Source organism: Mirounga angustirostris, unplaced genomic scaffold (assembly GCF_029215605.1).
Source record: "Mirounga angustirostris isolate CCGP_5_RB_7025 unplaced genomic scaffold, mMirAng1.0.hap1 SCAF_12, whole genome shotgun sequence".
NCBI lineage: Eukaryota > Metazoa > Chordata > Mammalia > Carnivora > Phocidae > Mirounga > Mirounga angustirostris.
The window spans coordinates 18740527-18752775 of NW_026991720.1; the positions used below are offsets into that span (position 1 = coordinate 18740527).

Here is a 12249-nt window from a genome sequence, read left to right on the forward strand (position 1 = left end):
AGACCGGTTGGTGAAGGTACCTTAAAAAGACGATCAACTGTCTTTAAAGACTTCACATAGTTAATAAAGCTATCTAGGGGCGCCTGGGTGGCTCAGTTGGTTAATAAAGCTATCTATTTTTAAAACCAATAAGTAGGATAGTCATGGTTTTACTCTGGATCTGGATTGGAGAGAAACTTCTGCATATTCTAATTACAGAAGGTCACTGGGGAGGATGGGATATAGGGGCAGAGAGGGAAGTCTCCTGAATTTTGCAAGTCTAAATCGCTCAGAGCTGGAAAGGACTGGAACCAGCGAGCAAGGGGGGTCAATGAGGGCATAGCGCACACGTCTCCCCCGAGGAAGCAGAGAACAAGGGCGGCTGCGCAGAGCTGCCCAGGCAGGTCCTGAGGGGGCCACACACCTGCCCCACAGCCTGTGAGAAGGACCTTTACCTCATATCACAGAGACCATGCCCTAAAAGGGATAATTTGGTGAGGAAATTAACTTAGAAAGTAAATTCCGAGGAGCACTTCTACCCCGAGGGTACGTGCAAGCCACGTCTTGTAGAGTAACTCCTGTCATTTAAGTGTTCATGTCTGGCCCCCCCCATAGGAACTATAAGCTTCCCCCTGTGCCTGGCAGTGTGCTACCTGCATTCATAGCCCTCTCCTCAGCCCCAAATATATATATACAGACTCACACACACACACACGCATTAAAATAAATTGACTGAATGAAAAAACACTTACTTCTATTTCCATGTGAATACAGCTTGCTAAACCGTCTCTGGCGATACCTTCTATGGTGTCCCTATTTAATCCATAACTGTGATTACCATAATTAAATGTTAGAATGAATTTCCCCTGAAATTTGAGAAGTACAGAGATTTTCATATAACAGCTGCCATAACGAAAGTTAACATAAATGAAATTATTTGATGTCTTACTTTTATATGCTTCCATAAAACTTACAAATCGAAGGCTGACAATGGGCTTACAAAACTTAATATCAAAATGCGGTAGAGAAATTTATTCAGAAGTCTCAGCTGGCAAAAAAAAAAAATTAAGTTTTTGGAGCTCCTGGAGTCTGCTGACAAAAGACGTGGGGAGAGCGAAGGCACTGAAGCTTCTGGTAGAACAGATCATTTTGCTTGTTTACCTGCTTCCTTGCCAAACCTGCCCCATAAACGGTCATTACTGAGAAAGCAAAACCGACAGCTCGCCCTTTGCCATGTCAGCTATGCAGGTAGGCCAGGTACCCCAGAAAAAGCTCCCATTCTTGAAAGCCCTGCATTCCCAGATAAGCCTGAAGGCCATGAATTACAGGGACATCCAAAACCCTTTGCATCCTGAGATAAGCCATGAAAAACAGACCCAATTCTGTTTTTCGTTATAAAACACAGCTTTTTATTGATACCGCCCCAAGTGTTTTTCAACAGAATTGCTGTGTGCCCTATAGTCATTTGAGGTTTAAATACTGCCTTCTATCTACATTCTGGAAGCCCAGTTCTTCCCAAAGCTGTACTCCCTTGCAAAACAGTCCAAGTTAAAACATGCCTCTCGAAGTTGACCTTTTCTTTGACAATGTTATATTTATTAAGCTACTAGGTCTCATCTAAACTGGAAAGCTGGTCGCAAAAGAAGGAATAAAAATATGGATGATCTCGGCAACTGTGGCTCCTCATGCACGGGATTTTGGAAGAAATGATGAAATGAAAACTTGCAAGGCTGAATCCCATCAACTGAATCCCATCGAATGGCGGCATCATCATTAAGAACAGTAGCAATTAGGAGTCCTTTATGCTACTTCTGCCTCCTGGCCCCAGACATACTGGAGATTTGGGCATCGGGGACAGGCTATCTGTCCTGGGACGGGGGCCTGGAAGTCCATGAGACACAAAATATCTGCTGTGGTGGGGTGGGTCTCTAGTGAATGTGTCTGCTAGGAGTGATAAGGAAAATCTATACACCTCGTAATCCAAAGAAGTTTATATCATGCATTCTAAACGTTAAAAACTCAACAATAAATATCCTAATATTTTACTCCTTCAATGTCATACCTTCTTTGTTCTTTGGAGCAAATACTAGGACATCTTTTATATATATAGCATCTATATAGGTAGATAAGATACTGAATCTCCCATCAGGTATATACTTTTTCTTGTTTACTGTGACTCGCCCTGTTTTCAAAATGTATTTTTTTTTGGAGGTGGGCGAGGGGCAGAGGGAGAGAGAGAACCTTAAGCAGGCTCCATGCCCCGTGTGGAGCCTGACACGGGGCTCAATCTCACAATCCAGAGATCATGACCTAAGCCGCAATCAAGAGTTGGACATTTAACCAACTGAGCCACGGAGGTGTCCCTCAAAATGTACTCTTGAATCACGTTTCAGATACATACTACGCATCTGTTTACTTGTGTGTACACAGGTGCACACAAGGGCCTCCCTCTGTGGACCCCAAAGATATTTCCTGGGAGAATGCAGAGCTGGGAAGAATCTGACATTGTGCTTGTATATATAAAACAGGCTTTGTTAATCTTTTTTTAAAGAATTGAGATTAAGCGGTCCTCCAGCTTCTGGCTGGGGATACATCTTCCTGCTTGCGGATTTCTTAGTAAACAGCAGTAATCATATTTCAGGAGACTCCAGGTCTGTGATCTTACTTCAATAAGAGAGGAAGAATATCTTCAGGGAAGTGACTGCATTTATGTCCTTAAGAAAGGTTCACGTGTCTGTAGGCATGTGGTGGGGTGGCAATTCCACGTGTTGGTGATGAGGGAATGGAGGAGTGGGTGGGTGTGACTGTCCACAGGAGGTGTCCAGGGCCTGGGTACGGCAGGGTAGACTGCCAAGGTGGGGTGGCAGGTGGTCTGGGTGGCTGTTCCGGGGAGGGGGGTTGTATATACAGACGGCTGAGTGTGTTGGTGTGACCAGAGAAGCTGACAATATGTCAGCAAACCTCTAGGTTTGCCTCTTTTTTTTTTATTTTTGAAGATTTTATTTATTTGACAGAGACACAGCGAGAGAGGGAACACAAGCAGGGGGAGTGGGAGAGGGAGCAGCAGGCTTCCCGCTGAGCAAGGAGCCCGATGCAGGGCTCCATCCCAGGACCCTGAGATCATGACCTGAGCCAAAGGCAGACGCTTAACGACTGAGCCATCCAGGCGTCCCACTAGGTTTGCCTCTTAGAAACAGTCTCTAGCTCGCTTTAAGGAAAAGGAGCTCAGAAGCAAAATTCAAATTGAAGAAAATGACATTATACTGAAGTAATATACGTTAGAAGAAGCAGTAAAAACAAGGACTACGCACCCGTAGAAGGATTTTGTAGAGGGAGTCAAACTGTAAAACTAAATATGGTGTGTAAGTACAGCGATTTCTTAGACTAGGAATTGAACCAGACTTACTTACTACCGATCCAATGAGGTATGGAACGTCAGGGGAGCATATGGGGTACTGAGAACAGATGAACTGAACCAAGAAAAAAATGCCTCAGACTCTAACAAGAGAAATTAACATGAATTTCGGGAACTAGCTGTCTTTCAACCCAAAGAGTCCTAAAGGAATCCTTCTTACTAATATCAAGATAATGCTTCCTATCTCTATTAAGGCTTTTAGAAATATAAAAATCCCAAAGTACTCTGGTTACATTCAAATGAACTACCAAAATACAGCCCTAGGAGAGAAGATTATAAAGAATCTCCAAGATGTTCTTTTGACAAGGTTAGAGGGGAAATGGCCTAGGGATTACAGGACTTTCTCACTTGGGTTTCTCTGTGAACGCAAGAGAAAACATGCACTATGTGTAAAGCTGGCCATTCAAAATTAAACTCATAGAAACTGCAGATCCCATGCTTAATTGTACCACAATTACCTGCACTGATGTATAATGTGGAAGATTAAGGCTATATATGTGTCCAGGACAGGCAACTGAATGAGACATACCATGATGAAATGACGCTTAGAGCTACAACCAGTAGAAAGCACCAGTGATGGGGTGCCTGGGTGGCTCAGTTGGTTGAGGGTCCAACTCTTGGTTTCAGCTCAGGTCCTGAGATCGAGCCCCACATCAGGCTCTGCACTCAGCGCGGAGTCTGCTTGTCCCTCTCCCTCTGCTCTTCCCCCTGTTCTCTCTCTCTCATAAATAAATATAGAATCTTAAAAAGAAAAAAAAAGCATCAGTGATAGCAAACAGGAGTGGTTTCTGGACAGAAAACTCCAACACCAAGGGAGGCTCAATTCATAAGCTTCGCACATCAGCTCTGTCTGTGAGAGTTGCCTATCTTGAGTAAAGTCTGATTAATAACAGCAGCGCATGATAAACACAGATCATAAGAACTTTTCGTAGTGCTCTCATTTCCATTTTTTTAAAACGTCTACTCATTGAGCTTTACTGAAAATTTACAACATTCTCTCCAAGATCCTAAAATAAAGCTGCATGTCAACAAGGATGTATCCCTGGCTTAAGAAAAAACAACCCAAGAACACTTCTCTCATAACAAACAACATTTTTCTCTTTGTTATCACTAGTTCCTAATATTGCTACCAGAGGACGTGTGTTTCTTGTGTAATACAGACAAAGGAAAATGTTCTTACCATGTTTAGCATTTCATCAAAAACTTCCTGAGAGATAAAATGATAATCAACTCGATCCCCTTCTCCAAAGTAAGGCGGTCTTGTGGTGTGGCAGGCCCTGAAAACACAGTAGATAACTGGTCTACTTCCAGCAGCTTGGGATTCAAAATGCAAAAGGTCTGGGTAAAAGTAGGTTTTAAAAAGTTGAAATTCATCCACGAATCATGAATTGTGAGGTTAACGAACGTAGTTCTGAAAACACTGTGGCTTTGAAGTGCTAGACTACATTCAGCTGCTACACTCTACAAGGATTATACAAATTCAGGATTATCCACACCAAATCTTGACCCATTGTTATTGATCACCTCTGAACCACCTCCTCACACACTACTACTTCAGTTCATTACTCATACATTTCCACCCAAGAGTCTTCGTGTCCTCTCTGCTCTGTGGGCATTTCCCCACACCCCTCCTCATCCCTCACCTGGCTGGCCCACCTGTCTTCCAGGACTCAAGTTAAGTATCTCCCCCCCGCCGCCTAAAAGCCTTTTTTGACCTCCTATCCCTGATTATGCACCTCTTCTTTACATGCTCATAGCCTCAATGCCTGCCACCAACTGCATCCCAGTTCCTTGCTCAGGACCCCACCTCCTCAGTGCTGTCAGTGCTTATAAACACCAACTATGAGCCTCCCATGGGAAGCCATGAATGGAGTTCCCAGCTCAACCAGAGAGACCCTTTCCGATCACTATATGCGACAGCATCCCCTCCCCGTCCCCACGCCCCCACTTACTCTCTATCACCAAAACTGCCTTCCTTTATCCACATATCAGGGTTTTCCCTGTCTTCCCCAGCAGGACGTACAACTCATGAGCAGAGGACTTTATCTTGTTCATCTTACTTGCTACTGCATTCCCCAAGCCTGGCCCCCATGCAGGCAGTCGCTAGTTATCTGTAACATGAACCAGTAAATGACACCTGTGAGGGGGGTAACAGGCGTGACCAACTCCATTTGGTGGAAGACAATAAAGATGGCTCGTCTAAGGCCACAGAGCCGACCAGGGTCAGTCCCAGAAATAGACAATGGGGTCCCAACTAGCCCACGACTCTTGATTTCATACCATTCTGACTTCCTAGTGTTAAGTTTGGGGAATGCAATGCAAACTGATCTTCGTAGTATCCTGTAGTTTTTAAAGGAGAAGATGAGAATAGCTAGATATTTGACATGTTATTTCATTCCTTCCTCACAAAAAACCATGAGGTGAGTATTGCCATTTCCATTTTACAGATGATGAAACTGAGGCACAGGAATTAAGTAAGGGGACTAAATAGCAACGCCAAGGCGACTCCGCGTCAATTCCTTTTACTATCGCGCCAAGAGCGTAGAGGTGTAACCTCAAAAGCCTCTCCTGTTACAGAGTCCAATTTCTATAATTTGTACCACCGTTCCCCCTTCCATTATCACCAAGAATTAACTAGACTAGGGCACCTGGGTGGCTCCATTGGTTGGGCGGCTGCCTTCGGCTCAGGTCATGATCCTGGAGTCCCTGGATCGAGTCCCGCATCGGGCTCCCTGCTCGGCGGGGAGTCTGCTTCTCCCTCTGACCCTAACCCCTCTCATGTGCTCTCTCTCATTCTCTCTCTCTCAAATAAATAAATAAAATCTTAAAAAAAAAAAAATTAACTAGACTAGTAAATTTTAAGTTCTTAACATTGTATTTAAATTATAGACCCAGGAAGGAGAGTATATTCTAAGAAAAGACTGTCAAAACACATGGTATTTGTTTTGCTGTGTGAATACACTGGCATTTCTTCACACACCGTGGCAGGGCCCTGGGACCCTCTGTCTATTGGTGTCCTTGACAGGCGGGGAAGATAATTCAGGGACTTGGCATCCTGCGCTGTACACCCTTAGCGTAGCCTTCACACGCAGTGTTGGATTTGCATTTTCCAACAAAGGAATTGAGCGGCAGGAATTTTTTCAGTATTTCTAAAAGGAAGACAAAGCAAAGAAGTAATTTGAAGCTTCTAGGCAGGTAAATAGAGAGAAGGCTTCAGTGAGGTGGAGAATGCGGATGACAGAGCCTGTATCCGCCGCAGAACCTTCTATTACGAAGGACCTAAGATGACCTGTGGGTTTTTGAATCCTGTCATCCAATTTTCACATGCAGAAATGTTCGCTGTGGAGTATGCTGCCCAAATGTGAACATCTTAAAAAGGAACTTCTGCACAGGGAAAGCAGTGTTTCACTAAACTTAGAAAAAAAATGATGCCAAATTTTAGACAAAGAAATCTGCTTGGGCCATCACCTTCGGTGTCCTTCTTCTCCCTGGTCTCAGTACAATTCCATTTGTAATTTAGATTTCCGTGAGTTTCTTATTTACTAATTAATTTACTAGTTAAGTCATGGTGAATTAGTTAACTCATGGTTTGCAATGGGAGCCACACCAAAGAAGTGAGTTAGAGATGAACGCCAGACTACAACACTGGGCCTGAGAGTCTAAGAGTGAGTTTAGACATTCAAAAGGCCCGTTCATGGGCCAGCTTTCCTGGAGGATCCTAACAAATCAAGTCTACGGAGAAGAGGAGATGATCAGGAAGGGAAGGAATCCGCAAGGTCAGACCAAACAGTGGAATGGCAAAATATTCAGGGAAATGCAATAGGAAGAAAAGATGTCTGAGAAGAGCTAGCAGCTGGATGAGGAGTAGAAATTTTTTGAGTTTGATTCAGAAGCATGCAGTTTTAGAATTTCCATTCTGGACCAGATGGCCTCAGGAAATAACAAACTTCTTGTTACTGCAAATATTTAGGCAGAGGTTTAGCTGTGAGCACATCTAAATTCAAGCACGTGTTGTGATGAGCACTGGGTGTTATGCGCAACTAATGAATCGTTGAACACGACATCAGAAACTAATGATGTGCTAGATGCTGGCTAGCTGAACATAATTTAAAAAAAAATTTAATCACATGGGAAAAAAAAGATAAATAAAAAATTAAAAATAAATAAATTCAAGCACATGATAGCACACCGTATTGTTAGTAAGTGAACTCTTTCAAAGGCTATTCACAAGAGCCCAGGTCTTCCTAGGGCATTCAGTAGGAAAATTAAATTGGTCCTAACCCTCAATGCAAATATACATCAGTTAACTGCTGGGCATTTAAAGAGATCATCAACACAAGATTCCAGCAGCACGTCTGAGTATCCCATTCCAGGAAGCCACTGCCCTGTCCACTTTCCAGTAATGGCATGCTGCTTTTTAACTTATGCCTTCGTGAGCTGTGACTGTACCCCAGCTGGTCCCCCTGTCTCCAGTACCCGCCCCGCCCCGGCCGAGCTTCCCACAGGGCATACTTTCTGGAATGCAGCAGTCCTCGTGACACTCCCTGCTTACAAATCCTTTATGCTCAGACTCCTGTCTATGTCTCTGGTCTTATCTTCTGCTGTCTTCTCACATACTTCCAGTACTCCGGCCTGTACCTACAGCTCATCAGACCTGCCTGTCGTTCCTCCCGCCTGGAAGGCGCTCCTGCTCAAGTTCCACATCCCATGTGTCTTCCACATCTTCTATCCCAGAGGCTCTTTACTCCCCTCAGCACAGCGCCCATCAAACCATCCTGTTAGCCAGCACTGACCTGCCTGAATCCAATACTAGATGGTAAGCTCCCAGGACAAGACCCACGCCTGTCTGTTCTACAGTTCCTGCTGGCACATGGCTGGTGCTCAATAAACACTGATTAGGTGAACAAATGAACCATTCTACTGGTTTGTCACATCTGGATAAACAGACCTTAGATTATTAGACTGCATGAAGGTAGCTGCAGCTCATACATCTCATTTAGCTGAAGAGCTGTGGTCTTTTACTTTACTGTACTATTGTACTAAAAGTAAAGATGTTTAGTAGTCACATCAAGAAAAAGGTTATAAAAAGAGAGACTGCTGTAAAATGGAGATCTCAGAAAGAAGAATAAAGTTTTCCTTTCATGACTATTCAGCTCACTCTTAAATCTGGAAGTTGGACAGGTATACCAGCATTGTTTTATGTTTCTCTCATTATTCATTACTCTGCCAGGGAGCCACTGGTTTGTGTGATAATATTAAGGTTGGAAATAGATTTTGAAGGCAGTAAATTCCTATCTCCATGTAGAACTAATAGAGGTAAAGAAAGAACAACCAACCTATTTCTAAAACCAAGAATAGAAAAATCAAAACCTAAAACGAGAACAAGATCTCTTAGCTATTCTAATACTTGTTAGACCACCACGTTATGCTTTTAATACTGATATATCTGGATATACAACTTAGTGTGTGAGAAGTTCACTGAATGTCTCAGTCGTGGGTCAATGTAATTTAAAAAAGGGAAGACAGAATACCATGAGAAAATGAAATAGATGGGAAAGAAGATCCAAGCAAATGGCAGAGAAAGTGCCTTTGTAAATACTTGTATGTTTCATGATGAAACTGTTTTCATGCCTTCCCCCCATTTAATTAAAAATCAATAAAAATTATGTTGGATAAGGAATTAAAAAACCTAAATAAGAGCAATGACTTGCCTCTGAGGATGTGCTTTGGTTTTATCATTTGTTTTAATTAGAAAGTTGCTGCATGTAAAGTAGTCCTGCCTTACCTTCTCCACAGATGACATTACTAGCTATCTAGTACTTTTTTTTTTAATCCAATGATAGGATCTTTGATCCATGCCTCGATGGAATTTTTAGAATGATGTGCCACTGAGCAAGCCCCGATCTCTGCCTCCAAGGGGACGCCAGTGAATGGCGGGCCAGTGCTTCGGAGCCTGCGGGGGAGGTGGGGGAGTGAGTAGGCAGTTAGGAGCGTCTTTCCACACGTGCCACTAATTCCATCCAGAGGAGAACGACGGCAGCAGCAGTAACCCTGCGGGCACGAAGCTAGTCTTAAGGTTCTGTTTCGCTGCCTTGTGCCTCCATACAAACTATGCGCGACACTAATTAAAGGTCTGAGTTCCCCACTAGATTACAAATCTCATTAAAGCGAGGACATTGTCAATCTTGTTCTCGCTGTATCTTCAGGGCTTAGCACATGGGAGGAATTCAATAAATATTTACTGAAAGAATTGGTCAACAAATGAATGAATCCATTCATGGCCCCATATATCCATCAGTGGTAGTTGTAGAAAATCACCTCTGTTTCTTGTCACAGGAATTTCCCATGAAATGTGGCTTCCGATACCCTTAATTCATTCATCCCGTGCTCTCACTCAATCTGTCACTTGGTTAACAAGTATTTCCCATGTAGGTATTAAGTGCCTGGTCATCTGCTGAACTCCGAGAACCAAACAGTGGGCAAAGCTGACACTGGTCCATACCCTCCTTGGGCTTACAGATGAGTAGGGAAGACAAACATTGAATCCATCAATCACAAGCATGATGGATAAGCATTCTAATGGGGGGAAATGGGATTTAATAAAAGTGAATAAGAAGAAGGCCCATCCAGGTGAGAAGAGAGAGGCAGACTGACTCACAATCTTAGTAATGAGTTAATGAACACCTCCGAGAACACATCTGATCCCGCACGCCTCCGTAACGTGTATCACAAACACATCTGAAGGACCTGGCTCTCAACCTTTACAACATAATTAAAAGGAATTTTAATCCGAGAAAGCCTTGGTTCCCAGCATTCTGGTTTGCTAAAAGTTCCAGGTTTACATTGGCACTATAGTTGGGATATACCTCTCTGACCGACTTTGACCTTCCATTCATTTCGTTCTACTTATCTTTCAAAACAGGGTTGGTACCCCTATACAGGCAAAATGGCACTCTATACTTTTTTATTCTAATGTTAAGTTTTAATTTATTTTTGTTACTTCAGGGGGCTTAAAATATATTAGTAAATAAATCATTCTATATATTTGGATCCCAGAGTTGTTCAAATGAGGGATGTAATTTTAGATATCTAAGTAAATGGACCTTTTTTTTTTTTTAAGATTTTATTTATTTGACAGAGAGAGACACAGCAAGAGAGGGAACACAAGCAGGGAGAGTGGGAGAGGGAGAAGCAGGCTTCCCGCAGAGCGGGGAGCCCAATGCAGGGCTCGATCCCAGGACCCTGGGATCCTGACCTGAGCCGAAGGCAGACACTTAACCATCTGACCCACCCAGGCACCCCTAAATGGACCTGTTTCAAATAGTATTTACATTGTTTGAACATATATAGCTTAAGGGAAGGAAAGGCATTAGAAAATAATTTGCATTTATTTTTCTTGCTGTCCGAAATAGCTTTGCAATCCCCTCCTCTGGTCACCGACAAACATTACTAATCTAAAGGTAATTGCTTTGCCATAGGTAAAAATTAAGAGGAAACCAGTTTAAAAGACCACAGTGGTGACTCTAACTCTGACTCCCAGAATCCTTTAAGTAGTCTGTAAGTCCAGCTGAAGATTTTTTTTGAATGGTCCTCATGTTTTTGATATTCCCCTCTATTTTAACTGGACCATGAGGGAATCACACAGCAAAACGTTTGCTCCAGAAAACGGGAGTGCACTGAATGCTAGCCTGAGGGAAAGGAAAGGAAAGGAAAAACATTTGCCGTCATTTCTCTTTCCTTCCTCCTGAAATAGGCCTCGAAAGAGGACGCCCCGAGTGGAGATGAGGAAGTGGAGGTGCAGTCGGTGTGAGTCCAGCAGAGGAGGGGAGAGGAGCTCACAGGTCCTCCGAGCACCGAGCCCGCCACCTGTCACCACACTATCCGTGCTGTGGCATCCCGTGGCCACAGGACAAGCCCGGGCTCTGACGCCACCACGCTTCACTAAAAACACGTGGATCTTCAACCCTTGGAGAGTGATGTGAGCTGTCAGTGAAGAAAGGTAAACATTTGGAGGAATAAAGTACAACAAATAAATAAAGTACAGGGTATCTATCACAGTGTAATAAACGGCAAAGAAGCTGATGAGCCTTCTCTGCACCTTTTTGAGCTTGCTTAAAATTAGCAGCCACTGCCGACAATGTACAGCCTTACACGAACACACTTACCCGTATCGGAAGTACGTGCTGAACTGTCTGCAGAGGTGGTGAGCCAGTTCTCGTTTCCCACAGGCTTCAGGACCAGCTAGCACCAACATGGGATAAGGGGCGTCCAGGCAGGGCAGAGTGCTGGAACATAGGGCAGGCAGTGACGGCCGGTCCTAGTCACATACACGCCCAGAGGGCAGGGGCTGCACCACAGTCACTCCCAAGTCAGGGTCTACACCACAGTCACACCTAAGTTCGTGACTGAGCACGTGCTACCTGCAGGCCCAGGACAGGAGGCTGGTACTACTTTCCTGAGCAAGTTGATGATGATAGGCCAAAAATAATATTCAAAGTGTAGATAACAAGTCAAGTCCAAATGTATGTAAATTTACTTTAACAACATTTTTAAAAGGAAAAATACAGTAAGATATGTTAGTTCTTGGTTGATAAAGTATTTCCCCAAGAACTTCAAAATGGAAGAAGAATGCTCTCTGAGAGGTAAGCTTTAACATCCATACCCCCTGAATTAGAACACAGATATGCAATGAAAATGGTAATAATTAAAATTTACCTGAGCAATCACTATGTGCCAGGCACTATTCTAGGAATCTGACGGGCATTACCTCATTTAAGTACTACAGGAAGCGGATGAAGATGTTTCTATCATTATCTATCATTATCCCCATTGCATACACAAAGAAACTGAAGTAC

The 12249-nt window shown here is 43.4% G+C and overlaps 1 protein-coding gene across 1 annotated transcript in view; it reads right to left on the bottom strand.

The window, feature by feature from the left end:
- Window positions 1-12249, bottom strand: part of LRGUK (leucine rich repeats and guanylate kinase domain containing) — a 108357-nt gene that overhangs the window by 50768 nt on the left and 45340 nt on the right. The window contains exons 11-13 of the mRNA XM_045864244.3: window positions 11560-11679; window positions 4575-4671; window positions 732-845 (exon numbers count right to left, since the gene is read on the bottom strand). Of these exons, the coding sequence (XP_045720200.1) occupies window positions 732-845; window positions 4575-4671; window positions 11560-11679 (331 nt within the window). The remainder of the gene's footprint in view (window positions 1-731; window positions 846-4574; window positions 4672-11559; window positions 11680-12249) is intronic.